The sequence below is a fragment of the Talpa europaea genome (assembly GCF_964194135.1).
Source record: "Talpa europaea genome assembly, chromosome: 7".
NCBI classification, from domain to species: Eukaryota; Metazoa; Chordata; class Mammalia; order Eulipotyphla; family Talpidae; genus Talpa; species Talpa europaea.
The window spans coordinates 39,101,619-39,121,571 of NC_140074.1; the positions used below are offsets into that span (position 1 = coordinate 39,101,619).

A 19,953-nucleotide genomic window follows, 5' to 3' on the forward strand; every position below is an offset into this window, starting at 1 on the left:
GTGCTTACCATTTTTCCAATCATCATTACATATGGGCCCAAATACTTGTTCACGCCGAAGATATCTAGTAGACGGATGTACCAATAAATGATGTTGACACAATAGATGACCCTCCCATCACTCCTGAAGGGCTGGTCTTGGAGACGAAGGATCATTCCCACGGAGAACAGTAGTATGGCAATGAGGTCAGTGACATTCCAGTACTCCTGCAGCCACACCTTCACTTTCTGTAGCAACTTCCCAGGCTCTGACATCAGAATCTAAAAGGCAGGAAAAAAGAGAGTGCAGTTGGGTCTGATTTGGGTCTCTATTTCCAGCCCAGTTAGAAAGCGCTTGGTTTATTAGTGGATATTGGTGTTTATTTTGTTTGCCTACATCTCCTGGAAGTGCAACTGAACTAAAGCTTAGGTTATCCAGATTCAAATATTCCAGAGGCAGATATAAGCAATCAGTTTGTCTGTCTTACAATTCTGATACACACATTAAGGTTTTGCTATATAAAATGATTGATTCATGTTGTCTTGCCATCTCTAAAACCCCCCTTCACTCAATAAACAGTTGCCATATTGAGTTACTCAGTCCACTAACTTAGGAGGACTCCTCCACCACATTCCCTGCACCAAAATGTCCAATCACCTTAATTTCTAAATACAACCTAATGTAACCATTTCTCACCACCTCCATGCTGCCACTCTATTCCAAGCCCCATCACATCTCCCAGATGATTGTAGCAGCCTTCTAACTGGTATCCTTCCTGCCATGGTTCCCACCAGACCCTGTCTTTTCTCTGACCAGCCCTCAGAATGATCTTTAAAAACCTAAGCCATTTGCACTGGGCCTGGTGCAGTCAGGTTCTAATTAAGGAAGAAGATAGAGAGAACATTCCTAGAAGAATGTAACAGGACAGAATCTGTTGACCTCAGGAGAGAGCTCTGGAGGGCACAACATTAGAGTTTAAATGTAAAGGGGGCATGGGTCAGGGGCAAGGAAGCCAGATCATCTGAAGACAGGTTCCTCTGACCCCTTTTAGGGGTTCTCTTTTCTGTGAGGGACAGAATATCTCCTTGGAAATGATGCTTTCTTTATTGAACTATATTATTTTTAGTACACATTTTACCTTCTGGTTCTGGCTGTAAATTCCTTAGAGTAGGAAAGCATGTTTCAATAATGAAATATTAATAACAAAAACAAATCAAACTAATAAAGCCCTAAGCCAGGATTCAGGTAGTGATAACACAATTGTGTGAGTAGGTAAAACTTCAACAAGTTCTAGCCTAGGAGGAGTTGTTCATTTTCTTTTTTGTTAAGATTTATTTATTTATTTATACCAGCACTGGGTACAGTCAGAAGCATGGGAGGGTGAGAGAATTCACCAGAGCCAGAGCGGGGAACAGAACAGGCAGACTGATGAAGTACACTGCTGAGGGGAGCAGCGGGCGGCAGGAGAGGTTTGCGCGCCATGTGGGACCATCGCCTGTTGGCCGGGGATGGAACCGGCCCTGCAGAGGCTGCTGGCAGCTTCGCAACCCAGCGCTCAACCGCTGCGCCACCAGGGAGGCCCAGGAGTTGTTCATTTTCTAACATTACTTATATCTCAATGTTAAAAAGAGAGACTTTAGAGATATATGAACAGCAACAAAAATGAAAGAAAATTATAATTGAATATGCAAACCTGACTGCTTCCATTACAAAGATGGAAAGATTTAAACTTCTTCTAGTGGAATCACCTCATGTCCCACCATGACCTCCCCATTCCCTACCCTGCAGTGCCTGTGCTGAAGTGTAACAAGCCCACTCTATGTGCAGGACATTTGCACTCGCTCCTCATTGTGGGCTTTTTCTTCTCTCAAGTTTACATGACTGGTTCTCCTTCTCCTTTGATGTCTCTGCTGAAATTTCCCCTTCAAGGATGGTCTCCCTTGACCATCCACCTGCAGTCACTTTCTCATGCATGCCCTTACTTTATTTTTTTGAAGATTTTATCACTATTTGAAATTCTCTTCTGCAGGCATGTGTGTGCATCATCTATCACCTTTCCATGCATACCTCTATTTTTCTGTCCATCTGTCTGACTGTCTATCACCTATCATCTCTCTCTACTTGATTGTAAACTGAGGGCAGACCCTTTGTTTCCCAGGACCTGACACTAATAGACAGTGTTTGTTGACTGACTGCTTGTTGCATGGGCACTTCACAGCAGTTGTCTTGTCCGTGTGTATCTTAGCTGCTGGGTGGGACTCTGACTTACCTTAAACCTAGAGGGGGTCTTTTTGCCATCACACCTGTGAAATCTACAGCTGAGTGGTGGGCATTGACACCATTCTGCACTGCAGCCTGCCCCAGGATGTGGGAGTCTGGGAGGCTGACCTGGTGTGGTGCAGTGGCGGGGCTGCCTTCTTGAACCTCTGTGCTTGCTCCTGAGACGTCCACCTCCTCCAGCCATAGACCACCCCTTTCCCATCTCAGACCTCTCAAGCGGAGGAGAGAAAAGGCTGGGGACAACTCTAACCTGCGAATATTTATTTGCATCTTCATGCCCCGTTTCGTGGTTTACCCTGTCCTGAGATCTACGGAAGGGGGTTGTTTGTGAGTGAGGACTGGGGCTTGGAAGGCTGTGCAGGAGGCCAGGATCACCAGGGAGCTTCCTTCTTCATCCTCTGTAGTCAGTGTAGTGGATCCTCTGTTTAGGGATCCTCACTTCTAAATCCTAGCTGTGGGTTTCTCAAACTTCAACATGCACCAGAATTACCTGGAGGCTGGTCAAAGTACAGAGGGCTGACCTCACCTCTAGAGTTTCTACTTGCAGAAAAGCAGCTCAAGGCGTGCAGCTCAATGGTTTTCATTGCTAACAAGTTCCCAGGTTGTGTGGGTGAGGCTGAGAAAGACTGTCCTGTCCTCCCATCAGGGATTCCTGCAGCGGCTGGTGTCCCACTATTCCGTCCTCACTGCCCAGGTCTGAATGGCAAAAATATGTCTGAATGTGGCTGGGGGGGGCACAGGGAATGCCTAGCCCTTTGCCCAGACTTCCCTAAAGCTGGTTAATGCAGAGGTTTCATTTTTAAATAGAGGCATACCTCTTCCCAGTGCACTTTGCAAGTACTACATTTTTTTTTTTTTTCTATTAGCAGCTGGAGAAGAGAAAGGGAGCAGGGTGGGGCCTCAGCTTTTCACCCCCACTTCACCCAAGCCTCTTGGCTATCATGTCTCTTTTTATATTGAGCTTCATAAAAATATCTTCACTGTAGGCACCCCTCAGAGATATTGCAGGTTTGGTTCCAGACCACCACAATAAAATATCACCATAAAGCGAGCCACAGGAATTTTCTGGTTTCCAAGTGCACATAAAAGTGATGTTTACACTATACTGTAGTCTATTACGTAAGCCTATGTCCAAAAAAAAAAAAAAAACACAAAAAACAATGTACATGACTTAATTAAAAAATACCCTATTGCTAAAAAATGCCAACTACCACCTGAGCCTTCCACTAGCTCAGACAGCTCTGAGGATCCTGGGGCTGAGGAGACCTGCAGACTGAATCCCATGGCTGGGGTGGAAAGAGCAAGTGAGCCTGGGAGGAATCAGTTAGGTTTACGACTTGGTTGTCCTTTCCAGCTGTGGGAGGCAGAAAGTTTGCTGAATCCCTGAATCTCAGCTCCCAAATCTGGGAAGTGAGGATGTTACAACAGCCGCCCATTTGCCTCACAGTTCAGGGGAGGAGAAACCAAATGAGATAACATCTACCAAAGCACAATTGTAAGCAGTTCCATGCTATTAAGGGATTACAGTGGCTGGTTTTGGTGACTGTATGCAGAAGTATGTGGTGCTGGGAATGGGAGGCAACATCTGAAACCACAAAGCCCTCCTGTGTGTCCCTCGGGTGGCAAGGAAGTGCATAAGCTTTTCCACGTTTCCCGGATCTTGCATCTGAAGTCTTGGGGGCCTGAGTCTGCCTTTGAGACAACATGAAGGTAGACTGTGGGGTCCTCACCCCCTGCTGGTTGAACATCTCTTTAATGGGACATGGAGTGGGGGTAAAGGTGCTCCCTCACTGGGCCGAAGAGGAAAATGTCAGACACTGAGTGGTCAGTGCCGCCCTCCCCACAGCTCCCACAGAAGCAAGGGCTCTGGGGTTGAACCCCCGCTGACCCCAGCCTCCAAAGCCCTGCCCTCTCTGCTATTATATGCCGCCTCAGGAGAAATGGATATCCAGGCCTTGAGGTTCCTGGCAGCCTGCCTATTTGGCAGTCTTTTCCAGAACAGTCCGTGGAGTACAGACTGCTCCCTGTCTTCTTCCAGTCTCGTCCCTGGAGAGAGTCCAATCTCCCTGCTCAAGTCTTTTCCTTTTCTGCTTATCATGGGGAAGGAATATGCATCTGGGCGTTAAATACAAGAGGGCGGGCTGGCACTTCACAGTCACAGGGCCTTTCGTGGCACCAGGCTCTGTTCTCAGAGAGCTACACAAAGACCAAAGCAAATTTATGGCTGCTTTTCAGTTTACAAATGGGAAATACACAATAGTGGGGAGGAAGTAGAAGGCGTTATGAATGGGAAGACCCATGTGTGGACAACTAGCTGAAATGAGGCAAGATAAGGTATTCATTAAAAAAAAAAAATTCAGTCCCTTATAAAATGAGACCAGTGTAGCCACACCCCAACTCTCAGTATGAGGGCATGCTGGTTAGAATTTAAACATCCCCAAAGCAGTTTAAAAGTACATAAGGGGGCCTCCCCTGGTGGTGCAGCTGTTGAATACTGGGCTGAGAAGCTGCCCGCAGCCTCAGCAGCGCTGGTTCGATCCCTGGCAACCGGTGAGGGTACCACATGGTGCGACAGACCTCTCCTGCCATTCCTGCTGCTCCCCTCAGCAGTGTACTTCATCAGTCAGCCTGTTCTGTTCCCCGCTCTGGCTCTGGTGAATTCTCTCACCCTCCCGTGCTTCTGACTGTACCCAGTGCTTGTATAAATAAATAAATAAATAAATCTTTAAAAAAAATAAAAGTACATAAGGGCTCTGAATATAATGTGTATTATATATAATATATACATATACTAAGGATATAGAGATTCTAGCAGGGCTGCATCCAATAGATAATGCATCTTTGTCTCTGGAGGAGAACATTCTAGAGCTGAAACCCAAACGTTAAGGGCCTTTTAACTTGTCTTAGTAATGAAAGCCAGCTTGAATTTATGGATTGGTATGAATCCTTTTCTCTGTGCAGCCCAATATATTTTCTACTCACAGGGAACAGTTCAGGGAATAGGATTGTTCCAGAGCTCTCGAGGGTGCCATGGACTTGAAAGGCAGCAATTCTTACAGAAAAGGCCTGTTCTGCTGCCTCCAGTTCCAGGGGAAATGTGGAGGGATTGTCAGACTTCACAGACCTGCCCTCTCCAGGGCTTCTGGCTGGGATGGGACTCGCGGCTTGTGCTGGGCGGGGCTGCAGAGCCCCCTGGTGGACTGTTGTTTCCTCACATGCATTTAGTGACTGAATCTGAGGGCCCCTGAGGTTAGTTTTGCCTTGAAATAAGTCAGCTGGGGGTGGCGTTATGATGGTTCCTTTTAGGTAATGGGGGCGGGAGCAGATGAGAGGGACCCCCTTCCTCGAGTTGAAGGACGAGAAATAGATTTATTTCATCTCGGTGATACTTGGGGCTAGAGGAGAGGCTGGCGCCCAGAAGTGTGTGTAAATATTGAGAGGGAATAGACCAGAGAATAAATAAATGATTCAAAGTATAGTCCCTCCTAGTGTGGCTGAAATGCATCTGGAGTATTGCTGGGCAGTGTCCAAAGACACCCCGAGAAAGGGCTTGTTATGGGAGTTAAGAGGAGGAAAAATTGAATTCTTGAAAAATTGGACACATGTAAAAAGTCATGTTTATAGGGACAAGTAAAGAGATGTATAAATAGTACAAAGAGGATTGAGGGCTTTCTTGGGGTAGGAACTATGTTTTCAGAAAACAGACTAAATCCTAAAGCACTCGGGAATGCCAGCCCTCTAACCACACCCAGGAAGCCTCCCTAGCTTGGTCAAAGAAGGAAAGAAGCAGCCTCAATGTCAAGTGCATTGTGTCTCTGGCAGCATTAGAGGAAACATGAAGTTTCTGGGATCCCAAGCATCCCCACCTCCCTCCATTTGTATATGTAACCAGCCACTGTGTTTCTCCCATATTTTCCTTTACAGAAACCTCTCTTTTCCTTTCTGGTTACCTCTCTCATCTTTTCAATTCCCAGGGTGAAAATGTAGGAAATGACGATCCATTCCTGGGTGGAAGGCCAGCGCTCCATCTTCACCAACACGATGTAGTTGAAGAGCATCAGGTATCCAATGTATGCCAGCTGTCAGGAAACACAATACAGAGCTCTGGTTGCAAGGCTGGAGCCCTGCCCTTGGGCAAGGCCACTGTACCCACAGCACAGCACAAGGTCAGCACAAGGACTCGGAATTCTAGTGAACTTAAAAGCTCTAAACGATCAAATGAATAAAAAAGAAAAAGACAGCAATCTTTGAAATAATTTAATATGCAATCTTCTTTTGATGCTTAAATGTATTTCTAGGATACAGTACTTTGCTTGGGCCTGTGTCACGATGCATCATTTTGTTTTGCAAGTACCTAGTTTCTCGTGTCTTCTGGCTAAAAAAGGGAACCTCTCCTTTAAGAGCCTGCTCTTGTTCATGCAGGAGCCTCAGGTTCTTGAACTAGGACAGCAGTAGGATCTTTGCCTGGTGAATGCCAGGCTGCTTCAATAGCCAAGAGAAAGGAGACACATGCTATAACTGTAAATTGTTCAAACCAACATAAAAATAGTCCAGACTTTATTCTGGAAGCTCCACTTTCATTCTCTTCTGAGTTAATGTCTTCTTTTTTCTCCTACCTTAATGTGTTTAACTGGGCAGTACCTTGGACCCATTTTACCTATTTTCCATTGCACCACCTTCCACCCCTAACTTAGGCTATTCCTTTCTGATTTCTGCTTCTTTGAAATAAGACAAAGCCGTTTATAGAAAGGAATGAGTGTCTGCAGTTGATGTGGCTTGGAGTGAGGTTTAATCCTCATGAGGATCTAGCACCATCGTTTGAACCCCAATATGACTGACTGAGTGTCCCAGGATAATTCCTCAGGTTTCAGGTTGGGTGACTGTCATTAGAGGACCCAGTTATATCAGATGAGTGGGGTCCAGGAGGGCTGGTGAGCTTCTTGCATAAGGGACTGAGAAACCTCTGGAAAAAAAGATTTGCCCTGAAGAAAATGGCATAAGAGCTAAATCCTCTCTGGGCAATGATTCAGGTTGAATAAGGTACTTGTGGGCTTTAGGGGCCTCAGAAGCAGTAAGTAGGAACCAAAAGTGAGTTTATTCCAATATTCTGCACTTTGCAGAGGCTCAGAGCAGAGAAGGACACAGTGTGGGTGAAAGGATTGAAGCCTTGAGGGCTTCGGAGGTACAATGACTTCGGAGCCCTGGGGGCAGCTTACACCGTGGAGCAAGCTGCAGTCTGTCTGGGAGTGCGCAGGGGACCCCGCAGCCCTATAGCACTAGAAAAAAATGCTATTTTCTCTACTTACAGTCACCCCCTCTCTTTTTCTTGTGGGTAAATGAATAAGTAGATACTTAATATGAATCAAAGATATTATTATTGAGGCATTTACAGAGCCAGTCTCTTCAAGGGTGAACATACTTAGGGGCTCCCTGGTATCAAGTGTGGACGCATGAGAATAGGTAGATGCTGGAGACCTGGCAGGGGCTCGTTCTCCACCTGAGAGATTTGTGTGTGTGTGTGTGTGTGTGTGTGTGTGTGTGTGTCCCCTGATACAGAGTGGCTGTCTAATGAATCTACCATATGGTGCCTAATTTTATTATTTACCTTCTTTTTTAAGAAACATCTATTCTTCTTTTCTCCTCTTACCCTAGGTCTTGCATCCTTTTGATCCCCTCTTAAGTATTCCTACCTATTCTCCCTGTTTCTTTTAAAAATTGTTCTCATTACTGTTTATACTTCTTTCACTATCATTATTTTTAGCTCCTCCTTCTTCTGTAAATCACAGTTGACTCTAAAGTGACCTTTTCTTTCCATAATCAAGCTGCAATATAATATTTAGGGGCTACTCTCAAAATTCGGATTTCCAAAACTAAGACTAACTATGTTTAAATGGTGCAGCGGAGGATGACTGCTGTCTGGGGAGCAGCCTGTCTGGGAGCTGGCTAACATGGGGGGACTTGGGTTACCTTAACATGATGTGCTTGTGTGTGAGTGCATGAATGTGCACATATCCACACACGTAGATATTCTGTAAGCTTTAACAAGCTGTGAACAGAAGGATGACCTTTTGATTCTTACTTCAATCAGTGGGGATCCTATGGAAATTTGTATTTTATTTGCTTACATATTCTTTTTATAAAATTTCCATCAACCAAGATGCCTGGTCCCTGCACTATGAAGTGCAAGCACCAAAGCCTGTAGCAGTTCCCTGCGGATTGCTGGTGGGGCTTCACGAGCCCCTGGAGAGCAGAGGGGGTGGGTATCAGCAGAGGAAGGAGTCTGTCGCCACTGAGCGGGCTCCGTGCCTCACGTTGGCATGATCTCCAGCTGGGCACTTGAAATGGGCTCTCATCACACAGCGGATCTGGGAGCCAGTTGGATGTCTGCCCACCTTCTTCATGGAACAGAAGGGGACCCAAGCTACTCCTTGGGGAAACTTGCTAGGATATGGAAGCGAGGTATGTGGTGACGAGGTGTGTCCTGTCTTTCAGAACCTTTGAAAGTCAGAGTGGGAAATACACTTACAGAGATCAAACTAAAGCAAGTGTGACCTTCAACGTAAAGCTGAATTTTGTTGTTAGGTATCTCTGAGGATTTTGAAGATCAGCATACCTCATCTCCATTCACTTCCTGGAGGCCTGGGCTCTGTGGATAACTGTGGATAACACATAACTGTGGATTGCTGAAAAGGCACATTATGTCAACACAGCAGAACAGGGTTGGGGCCTCCACTCTGATGGGTTTGTGAGGGTGATGCTGGCAGCCACGTTGAATGGAGCTGGGTACATGGGCCTCACGCCCCCAAATGGCGGCTTCACAGCTTGGCATCCACAAATGATACCAGCAAAGCATTGTGTCCAGGCTTCCCTGACCATAAGCCTCACCGGGGTAAACACAGTACCTCTCAGACACCTCCCTGGAGATTTCATTTAGTGGGTTTGTGGGGGGCAGAAATTTGCATTTGCAAACAAAAACAAATTTGCAAACAAAAATCCACATCATCATGGAAGTTTGGGAAATAATGGGACAAAAACAGGCCTCTCTATCTGAGGCAGTGGTTCTCAACCTCCCTGCTCCTTGCAGCCTGGGAGATTTGAGATAGCCCTATGCCCCAGGCCAGTGATGGCAGCATCCTGGGGCTAGAACCTAGGTAGCCATGTTTTTTAAAAACAAATGTGGCTGAGCTCCACCAGTGAGGGCAATTATGATTTAAAAACATCCTTGCCTAACAAATTGCCTCAGCTGAATAAATGGACATTAGAGGAATTGAGGAAATAAAATGAATACTGAGCACAGATAAGAAAAAAAGAGAAACGTACCTTGCAAAGGGAAGTGAGTAGTCTGCTCTTAAGAGATAAATAATTCTTTTTAGGTCATTCTTGGTATTCTTTAACCATGTTTTAATGAACAACAAACTTTTTTCTCTAAAGGGTCCGATAGTAAATCCTTAAGGTCTTGGAGGCCAGATGGTCTTTACTGCAACTGCCCAGCTTTGTGATTATAGCACAAAAGCACCAGGTTATAGGGAAACCAGTGACTCTGGCTGTGCTCCATTAAAACTTTACAGGCACTGACATGTGAATTTCATATAACATTTATGTGCCACAAAGGATTCCCCTTTTGATTTTATTTAAATATTTAAATAATATCAGAACCATTCTTTGCTCATAGGCTACAATAACAGGCATTGGGGCAGATGGGCCCTGTGGGCTGTCATTTGCCAAACCCTGTTCTGGTGGAGACAATCGGGGCAGTCTAGTAGTAGAGAAAGGAGAGAATTGGTTGTGGCAGTCGGGGCATGGCAGCCGGCTTAGCGGCAGCCCTGGCCTCTGTCCTCTAGCTGCCAGTGGCACTCCCCACCCTCAAGTGACAACCAAAATGTCTCCAGACATTGCCAAATGTCCCCTTGTGAGTAAACTGCCACCAATGGAAAGCCGTTGCTTTAAAACATGGTCTGAAAGAGGCTGGGAAATTATCAAAATACAATGTTAGATTTATTTTTTTTTAGTAACATAAAAGTTCAAACTATTAACATAAAAAAATTCTCCCACAAGAAAAATTAGGTGTGTAAAAAATAATTTCTATTTGTATACTTTATATGGATATATATTATTTTTGCCTCAAGAAAACTAATTAGTGAATGCAGAAACTAAATGCAGAAATATTATCTAGATGCAACTGTTGTGAGGTTAGAGAGAGTATGTATAGAACACTGAGAGTGCCTCAGAGTTGGCGCTCATTAAGGTCATTATTGCTGAGTGGATGGATGAATGAAACACTGGGTATTGCTGCGCATGTGATGAGTCTAGAATAATATTGGCCACAGCTGGTCTGTGCTTATGTGTTCTGGGCACTGTTCTAAGTGCTTTACATAGTTTACCATACTTAATCTCTATTAAACCCTACAAAGTAGGTACTATTCTTATCCGCTCTGAAGGAAACTGGGGTCAGCATGTTAAAGTAACTTGTGCATGGTGGCATAATAATACTAGGACACAGACAGGGTTTCTACTAGGGCATTTGAGTCCAAAACCCATGCTTGTCATCACTAATTAGTTTTATTGAGGCAAAAATAACATATAGCTGTATAAAGTATATAAATAGAAATGATTTTTACACACCTTATTTTTCCTGTGGGAGAATTTTTTTATGTTAATAGTTTGAACTTTTATGTTACTAAAAAGAAAAAATCTAACATTTGTATTTTGATAATTTCCCAGCCTCTTTCAGACCATGTTTTAAAGCAACGGCTTTCCATTGGTGGCAGTTTACTCACAAGGGGACATTTGGCAATGTCTGGAGACATTTTGGTTGTCACTTGAGGGTGGAGAGTGCCACTGGCAGCTAGAGGACAGAGGCCAGGGCTGCCGCTAAGCCGGCTGCCATGCCCCGACATCTTCCCTCCACAAAGAGTTACTCTGGGCCAAAGCCAGTAGCGCTGAGGCCAGAAAGGCGTTGAAAGAAAGTCAGCACTGAGCGCTAGCATGCGAGACACAATAAAAAGTGCCTCATCTGGTCATTTGAGTCATCTGGATCTCAGACTGGGGTTATCCCATTGCTGATTCAAGTGTGTTTTGTGTGTGGGCAACGCTGCAAATTCAGACACCCTGTTAGTCATGTGGCCCAGCTCCACGTGGCTGCGGAGAGGCGGGATGACCTGGACCAGAGGGCACCTTAAAATAGCATTGAAAAGTAGAAAGCCAACAGTTGGGTCCTTCCTACTGTATCAGGAGGCTATTTCAGGGACAGCCTATCATCTTGTGGGCTGACAATGTTTGCAAATGTGCTTACTGAATGTTTGCTGTGATTGTAGTCGCCTGGAGTCGTTTTTTGCTGCTTGGGTTTTGTAAGTTATTTAATTGTGTTAGAACAAGAAAAGGTGTTTGATGACACTAGCAGACTGGGAATAGTGACAAAGTGATGCTAGCCATCTTCAGTGGTGTCGCTTTCTAACACCGCTCAGTCCTTACCTGCCAAATGTGCCCCCAAACCCAGGACTGGCGTCTAAAACGAGCACCTCTGATCTAACATTCATCCTTCCAGAACATAGAAGTGTTTTGTAAAGGGACATCTATTTTCCTGCTAGACTAGACTCATACTCATCTCACCTCTATTTCTGTGGGTTCTCACTTTTACCATTTCCTTTATTTTCCGTGAGGAGGAAAAATGCAGCTGTGGCAGCTGCTGCCTCACACACTCCACGAATCTTGCAAAGCTCCGGGAAAAAGCAAGGTCACGGAGCTCTCATTCCTGCCCGTGTGGCACTCCTGGTGTCACTCACAGAGGAAAGCACACGGGTGCATGACGAACAGACCTGGGCTCTTTGGGCCAGTCACCCATGAGGAAGGAGAAAAGGAAAGATGCTTACCGTGTAGAACCAGAACTTCACGATGGGAGCGTTGTAGAATTCATAGATTTTTCGGCCCAGGGGGATTAACCGGTGCCTACTCTGAACTTCCTCTTCGTCCTTCTTCCTGGAGGATTCCCCACTGTTGCGCCCCAGCATTGCCTACAGCAGAAGACAATTGACATCATCACGAAGGGTGCTCCAAAGCCTGTCCTTCACGGTGCTGCTTTACAGATGAAGAAAGCCTGCCCGCAGAATCTCAGAGTTTTGCCCAAGGCCCCTGATATTTAGAGGCTGAGTCTTTCCTAAGTGAGCATTTGCATTATACTTAGAAGAGAAGAGTTTTTACCTGACATGCAAGGCCTTAGGGATATTCTTCACCATTCTCCCCTCCGTTGGCCTGGCCCTCCCTCGGGACAATGGGCAGTACCTGGATTTCTGAGAGGAAGAATGTTGTAGCTTGGGAAAACCAGGAATCTGTTTTTCCTCCTTATCCTTTTTCCTCATATATGTTGTGCGACAGGCAGTTCTGAGTTCAAATTCTGTCCCCACTCATGCTAATGACCTTTAAGTCAAAGGTAAATGAGCCAGTAATACCTAATTTTTTTAAAGGTTATGAGTGTTCGGGAGGTTAAGTGATTGGACATGCCTGGAGCTTAGCTAGGTTAAGAATATCTCCCCCACCCTTAGACATATCTGGTTTCTGGATATTAAACCCTGAATTGCTGCTGGTGTTTGTTGCATGGGGACCCCTAGGTATACTCCCTCCCTCTGTGTGGGAGACTTCCCCAGGGGGGACTTGGGGATTCAGGCCTGACTTGGAGAGGCCCTGATCTCCAGACTGTTGGTGATTGCTTTAAGAATGCAATTATTCCAGTAGCAGCAACAATAATCATTGAATGCTGAAAAAACAGGTAGAATTTGAAAAAATTCAGACACATGCCTGCCTGTGTGGCAAAGGAGAGGATGCCCCAAAGATAGTGAAGATCCTTATGGTGAAGAGTTCTGGACTGTGGGTCACTGGGAACGGGGATTGAGCAATAACACAGACACTTGGAATCCGTGGCACCTGAGGTGAGTCTTTTAAACTCTGTGGGAGTTGGCTTTTTAAACTGTGAAATGGGGGTAATAAACCCCTACTATACAGTGGTCTACAGATCAATTGGCACCTGGCGCTTAATAAGTGCTCAATAAATATTAGCTAGTTTTTAAAGTGAACTGAGACTTTCTCAGATATTCTTGATTAAGATCTAGTGGGATCTCTCACCAGGGCAAAGATGTGCTATTAGGAATATATTACAGCATAATTTCTTGGCTTTAATTCTTTATTATTGTCCTAAGACAAGATTTGTTCTAGAATGTTTGATAGTGAGACTTTTGTCAAGTATGAGAAAGGGGTGAAGCCTTATCACTGCTCAGAGACTGACTAGGCACTGGGATGAGTAAAAGTACTGAAAAGGAGTTTGAAGTTGAGAGACATAATCATAGGAATAAGGTAAATTTATTTTGAAGTTGGAAACAGATAACTCTGGTTGCAAACTACCCTGCCCAAACATTCAAATACTAGTTTCGACTATTTTTATCGATGCCTTGAATACCCACTTTACCAAAATATTGAACAATCACCAATGATTTACCTGTAACCCATAGGATTTCTGGAGAGGGTAATTGCCATTCCTTTATGGATCCTCTGGCTAGAATAGGTAACATTCCTACTACAACCTATCAAAGCTTTGTTTTCATCAGTGAACTGAGTCAATCTTGTGATGAATGTAACACATGCTAGACAGTGACGAATTTTATTACTACTGATCACTGACCTTGAAGAACTCTGGGGTTATGTGATATTTGCCACTGTGTAATTTGTCATTTATGTAACATAATAATTCTATTTCTGTTCTCCTTATTTATATGCCCAATAATACAATGTCATTTGGGGACACAAGGAGGTGAGTTAAGGGTGATTTAGAAGGTTTTTGGCATTTTGGAGAATGGCGTGGTGGGGTGACTTCTAAGAACAGTGGCTTCCCAAGAGACCTAAAATGATACCCTGGGTCTTGTCAAAGTACAAGACACTTACCTGGCAATTCAGGTAAAACAGAAACACAATAACCTGCTTTGCCTTTATTATTCAGAGGCATTCCAAAGTGCATGCATTTTTAGAAGCCTTGCCTTTTATGGTTTAAGTAAAGCATTTTTTGACATTTCATTAAGTCAAGCCTCAACAGCTTAACTTGCTGATTTTGTTGATTCCCTTTTCCAGTACTCAAACGTCTCCTCGTACATTCTTTAAAGTTGAATGCAAGCGAGTCAAAACAGATAAAAGCACACAATATGAATCTGAGACTCTGTGATGGCTGGCTGCGGATGCCAAGTCTGAGAAAGATCCTTTGCAGTAACTAAGCTACTAAAGACTACTAAAATGAAGCAAACCGAGGCTGATATTTTGGAAGGATCAAGGGAAAACTTCCCATTCCAAGAGAAGATATGTTGGTTTAACACAAAAACTCAATTTTCAGTCCTATGAAAGGAGCAAGGTGTCAATAAGCTGTACTCCTGAGCCCTGGACCAGGGAGGGAGCACCAGGACCAGGGCACCAGGAGAGACAAGAACTTTATGGCCAAAGGAAGGTCTACCTTAAAGACAACTGCTGTCCACCCCTTACTTTGCCAGCCCACAAATCTCTCCCCTCCTTTTCTTTTGCTGTTTCTACCTGTGGGGAAGAAGTTCAGGCAGTGATGCTCTAGGGGGTCTTTTCCTGGGAAACAGACTCTGTTCCCAATTGAGAGAAGTGCCTTTTATTGTGGCTTCTTATGGGATCTGGGGTTCAGAGCTCTAGACTGAGCAGAAAAGAGTTGCCTCTTTTGTTTTCTTCCTTGATGCCCAACCAGAAAGAATGCTGACTTCATTTCTGGCGCCTTCCTAGGATGTATGCAACGACAAGACCATTCAGATGTGACAGAGGAGCTGTGATTCACTTTGGGATTCTTTCTTCTACCTGGTGGACCAATCCAACTGAGTGTCTACATTTAAGTCCAGGTAGGAAGAAAGATTTTGCACTTCTAGCTTAGCAATGAAAAGTATGACCAATACAGTCTGTAAGCCTTGGTTCTAATCCCAACCTTGCCACAAATAAGCTAGGTAATTTTGGGTAATTCGATTGCTCTGAGCCTCAGCTTCCTCATCTGTAAAATGGGGTAATAAAGCGTACCTACCTTGTGGGATTGGGGAGTCCATGAGTAAGTGCATGTCAAACTTTTAGCATTGTTATAACAATGCTATCAAACATTTATCAAGAATTGCTGTGGGCCAGGCCCCAGTCTGTATATGTATACTCTGAGCTTGCCAAAGTTGTTATTCCCACAATCCTCTGCCCAAGGTCCCACAGTGAGTAGGTGATGGGGTAGGAGTCTGGCTCCAGAGTGTCTAGTGTTTACTACTCTGCTGAAGTTTTCAACAAAGATTCAGATTACTATTGCCGTGTTTTTGGGAATGATCAAAATACTATTTACTAGCCTCAATGGGCTTCAGAGACCAAAACTAATGTAAGATCTTTTGGGAAGATTCCATCTAATCCTAGCAGACAGGCAGGGGTGTGCATCAATTTTTTAAAGAATCCTGGAACCCAAAACAAAGGTTGACTTCTGAGTTAAATCCTGTGAGTTACTGTTCAACTAGAGAGTCACCCAGTGCATATGCCTGCTGCACTTGGGGCTGAGGTTGTGCCTGAAAACAGACCTTTAGGCAGGACCTCCTGCAGGAAACATTTTCTCTCTGGGGGAAGCATACTCTGCAGGGTAAGGCCACGAGGACAGCTCTGCACAGGCATTTTGTCACCCGAGCAAAACCAAGTTTTATTTTCTCCCCTTACAGCTTCTTCTGGCCACCACAGTCATTGGTGAGGGTGATGTAGAGGGTGGGGAATATCAAGGGAGCTTGATGTCTCCAAAGCTCTGAAGCCTTGTTTGTCCCTTTAACAGTCTGTGATATTTTTAGGCTTTGGATACAGTCCAGCGGCAGTCACGCTGCTCAGGCGGGGGTTGTGGGAAGCGGTCCCATGCCCAGCTGCCCCACTCCCCTGCAGAACAAAGCATCCATGCTCTATAATTATACCAGGAAGGGCTAATAAAAGCCTTCCATACAAACCTCAAAATTCAATTAGTCCTGCATTTGTGAGCCTGACCCCAAAGACAGATAAAGACTTAGCTTTTGATCAGCAGAGCCGTTCCAGAAAAGCTGGCTGCTCCCAAATCATGGATTCCCTTTCCTTCTTTGCATGCTGAGCCTGCCTGGTTGTTTCAGAAGCATTACCTGTTTGGAAAATTTAGGGTGCCTTGCTTTTGAATTTCATTGGGTTGGCCTGAATCATTGATGCTGGCTGAAGGATTCCATGTGAAATTAGTCCCTATGGTATTGGTACTTGTGCACACAGCAGACACTTTTATAGTACCATGGTCTCAAAACTTAAATGAAAGCACTGGCTGGGAGGTTGACTCAAGATTTGGAGGATCTCAAGTTGTATCAACAGGACAAGTGGATTAGGGATTCTAATCTGTGGACAATAGCTGCGTTCCTTGTTAAGGTTTTTTTTTTTTTTTTTTCTCTTACTGTCAGTTCCATGTCCTCTTCATCTTTTTCCTTTGAGGGCTTCTCTGGTTCTTCTGGCTCCTTCTCTTGGAGATGGATTTCCTGGGCCTGAGACATGTAGGGCATGTCATCTTTGTTCTTGAACTCCAAGCTGAGAATTGAAGGAGGAAGTAGAATTCCCAGAATTACCTAAAGTAATAATAATGATAATAATAATAATCACATTTAAAGGATTAAGATCAGGGTGGTTGCTTAGAATCAGAGGGCTGGGGTGTGGTGAGTGTGAGGGTGCACATGTATGTGCACCAGGGGTGCTGTGTGGCTCTGTGAGGACCTGCTGAGCTGACTAACTAGACACGTTCATGCTTAGAAGGTCACTTCTGCCCATCTGGGGATGCTAACGCACAGTAGCTCAGTCTGATTTTGGAGGAAAAAGTATCTTACCCAATTAAAACCCATGTTGCCTGGGGAATAGAGGCAAAGGAGAGATTCTACCCATGGCAAAAGTGGGAAAGCATTTAGATTCCCGTTTAATCATTAGAGAGCACTTAACTGTGAAATCAATTTATATGTATGTCCACTGGCATTTATTTGCTAATGTGTCAAATGGAGTTGATCATGTGTCATCGGGTTATCTCTAAAAAACACTGTCTTAAATTGACCTTGAGAAAGTCCTATGGGAAAGCATGCTGTTCATTTGACACCCTCCCCTGCATTTACACACACACACACACACACACACTCAGCTCATGCGCTGTATTCTCACTGTGATAATGCCCCTGCACAAATACCCCCAAGGGTCCAGCTCGATATTTCTCTCCTGTACAGACAATTTGCTTAAGTTTCCAGGTGATGATGGTATAAATACACTGCTCTTTCTCACCAGAAGCCAGTTTCTTTCTCCCTTGGCCAGGGAATGAGTGCTTTTCTGAATGATGACAATGATACCTGACTTGTGCCCCCTAAATTTTCCACTTCCTCCTTTAATCCTACAATGGTTCTGTTGTATGAGGCTTCTGAATATGCAATTTTTGAAGAAACTGAACAAAGTGAGGAACTAAGAGAGCTCCCAAAATAAAAATAATGTCAAAATGATCCCCCAATAAGAGGTGGGCATGGCCGATGCTTGAACCCCACAGGGCCTGAGAGCAGCTAAGAGAAGAGGAGAGAGGTGACTCTGACTCCAGCATGCCTGGCAGGCCCAGAGGCTCAGGTGGCATCCTGGCATCCTTCAGGGGATGTGACACCCTGTCCTGGGAGCTGAGAGGAGGGCTGGATGGTCACTAGCAGAGCGGCTATGGAATGCCCACAACCCATTTCTTTAGGCCTTACTGTGACTAGGGGCCAAAAGCCCCTGGGAAGGGTCATGGGGAGGGGCTGCTGGTTTAGTCAGGGGGCCTCAGCGATTGCATTGGTCTTGTGGCCCTTCTGCTTTGGGTTGACCTCACATTTACCCAGATCAGGTAGTGCTTCATAAATTTGAGCCTTGCTTCAGCTGTGACAGCCATGTACTCTAAACAAGTATTTGAAATCATTCTTCTAATCTTCCCTATCCCATTTTTTTCTGTCTTTCTATTACTTCTTTCAATTTAGTATTTTCATTAAATAGCATTGAAAAAGACCCCACAAAAATGCAAGTAAACATAGAGCTTCCATATGATCCAGCAATTCCACTCCTAGGTATTTACCCAAAAGACACAGAAACATCAATTCCAAAGAACACCTGCACCCCTATGTTTATAGCAGCTCTATTTACAATAGCTAAGCTTTGGAAACAGCCCAAATGCCCAAAAATAGATGACTGGATCAAGAAGATGTGGTACATATACAGCATGGAATATTACTCAGCATTCAAAAAAGATAAACACATGCAATTTGCAGCAACATGGATGGCGCTGGAAGGCATCATGCTCAGCGAAATAAGCCAGAAAGAAAAAGAAAAATACCGGATGGTCTCACTCATAGCAGGAATCTAGAAAACTTAAATAAGGGACCAGGAAAATGAATAACTATAAGAAAGTGAAAATCAAAATCAACAAAAATCTATGAACCAGAGACACTTTTGGGGGGGGTGGCGGGAGGGGAGGGATTGGGGTCAAAATGGGGGGGTTGAAATTGTATGGGGAATATAAAAATAAAATTTATTATTAAAAAAAAATGCAAGTTACATCATCAACACACAGGTAACCAGTGCAAATGATTTACCATGTGTCCTTCCTGGCTTTTTATTTTTCGTTAATTAATGTATATATTTATATAACTACACATGCACTCAAAAAAAAATGGGCTTACATTATGCATACTAGTCTGCAACTTGTCGTGCTTGACTTAAGAGTAGATCAGGATTTTTAACAATGTCTTTACATATAAATGTATCTCATTTTTATTCCAATCAAAACATTTTCCCCAGTATAGCTGATAAGAGCCAATGTCTCTTCATGGCAGGGTACACAGAAGGGACAGGACATTCAGGCTGGCACAGAGGTGAAAGGCTGCCTAAGTTAGTGGCTCCTGGGGCACAACAAATGCTACCTGTGTGACCATCACCTTTGGAGCTTCTGACAAGTATTCATGTTTACATACCATTGCTAGTGGTTCTGGTTTTGCTGAATTGGGGGAGACCTTAGCTTCTATATGAAAAAAATCCTGATATACAGAAGATTCTGATGCACAGTTGGGGTTTAGAACTACCTTCTGAGATAAGAGAATGCCTAACCCCACTGCAGCTTTGGCTTGGAACATTCCAACCAGCCCTCCAGCCTTTATAGCCCATAGGGCCTGCTGGGCGTGCTGACCTTGAGGCCTGAGTTCTTGCGCATCCGTAGGCGGCCCATCCACATGTCTGTGAGCAACATCTGGCTGCACGTGTGGGCAATGAAGTCACGGTGCTTGGCAGCCACAGCCAGCTGCAAGCATGTGGCATTGCTCCAGTTCTTCAGTTCATACGTCAGTAGTTTCATGGCCAGCTGCTCGTCCTGCTTATATGACTGGTCGAGGAGCTCCACAGCCAGTTGACCAAAGTCCCTGAAAGAGAGAATGTGAGGGGTCATCTTTTTGGCTATCTTGGAGTCTTAGATGATGAAAGTGGGGACCCACTGCCCAAGCCACAAAAGCTAGTTGCCTTGTGGTCCAGTTGTTTCTTACGGGGTCTGGATTGTTCATTCATTGCATCAACTGTGTGCCAAATACCAAGTTCAGAGCTGGGGAGTAAGTGAAAGCATGATCCAAGTACTCAAGGACCCCAATTCAAAGTGTATGA

The 19,953-nt window shown here is 44.5% G+C and overlaps 1 protein-coding gene across 22 annotated transcripts in view; it reads right to left on the bottom strand.

Annotated features, from left to right (window-relative positions):
• Window positions 1-19,953, bottom strand: part of TRPM3 (transient receptor potential cation channel subfamily M member 3) — a gene marked incomplete at both ends in the record, with an annotated part of 743,026 nt that overhangs the window by 62,434 nt on the left and 660,639 nt on the right. For 21 of the 22 annotated variants that reach the window (XM_084237419.1, XM_084237416.1, XM_084237432.1 and 18 more), the window contains 5 exons: window positions 9-260; window positions 6,210-6,338; window positions 12,129-12,269; window positions 16,716-16,883; window positions 19,490-19,718. In XM_084237419.1, the coding sequence (XP_084093545.1) occupies window positions 9-260; window positions 6,210-6,338; window positions 12,129-12,269; window positions 16,716-16,883; window positions 19,490-19,718 (919 nt within the window). The remainder of the gene's footprint in view (window positions 1-8; window positions 261-6,209; window positions 6,339-12,128; window positions 12,270-16,715; window positions 16,884-19,489; window positions 19,719-19,953) is intronic. The other variant, XM_084237425.1, reaches the window with a different exon arrangement.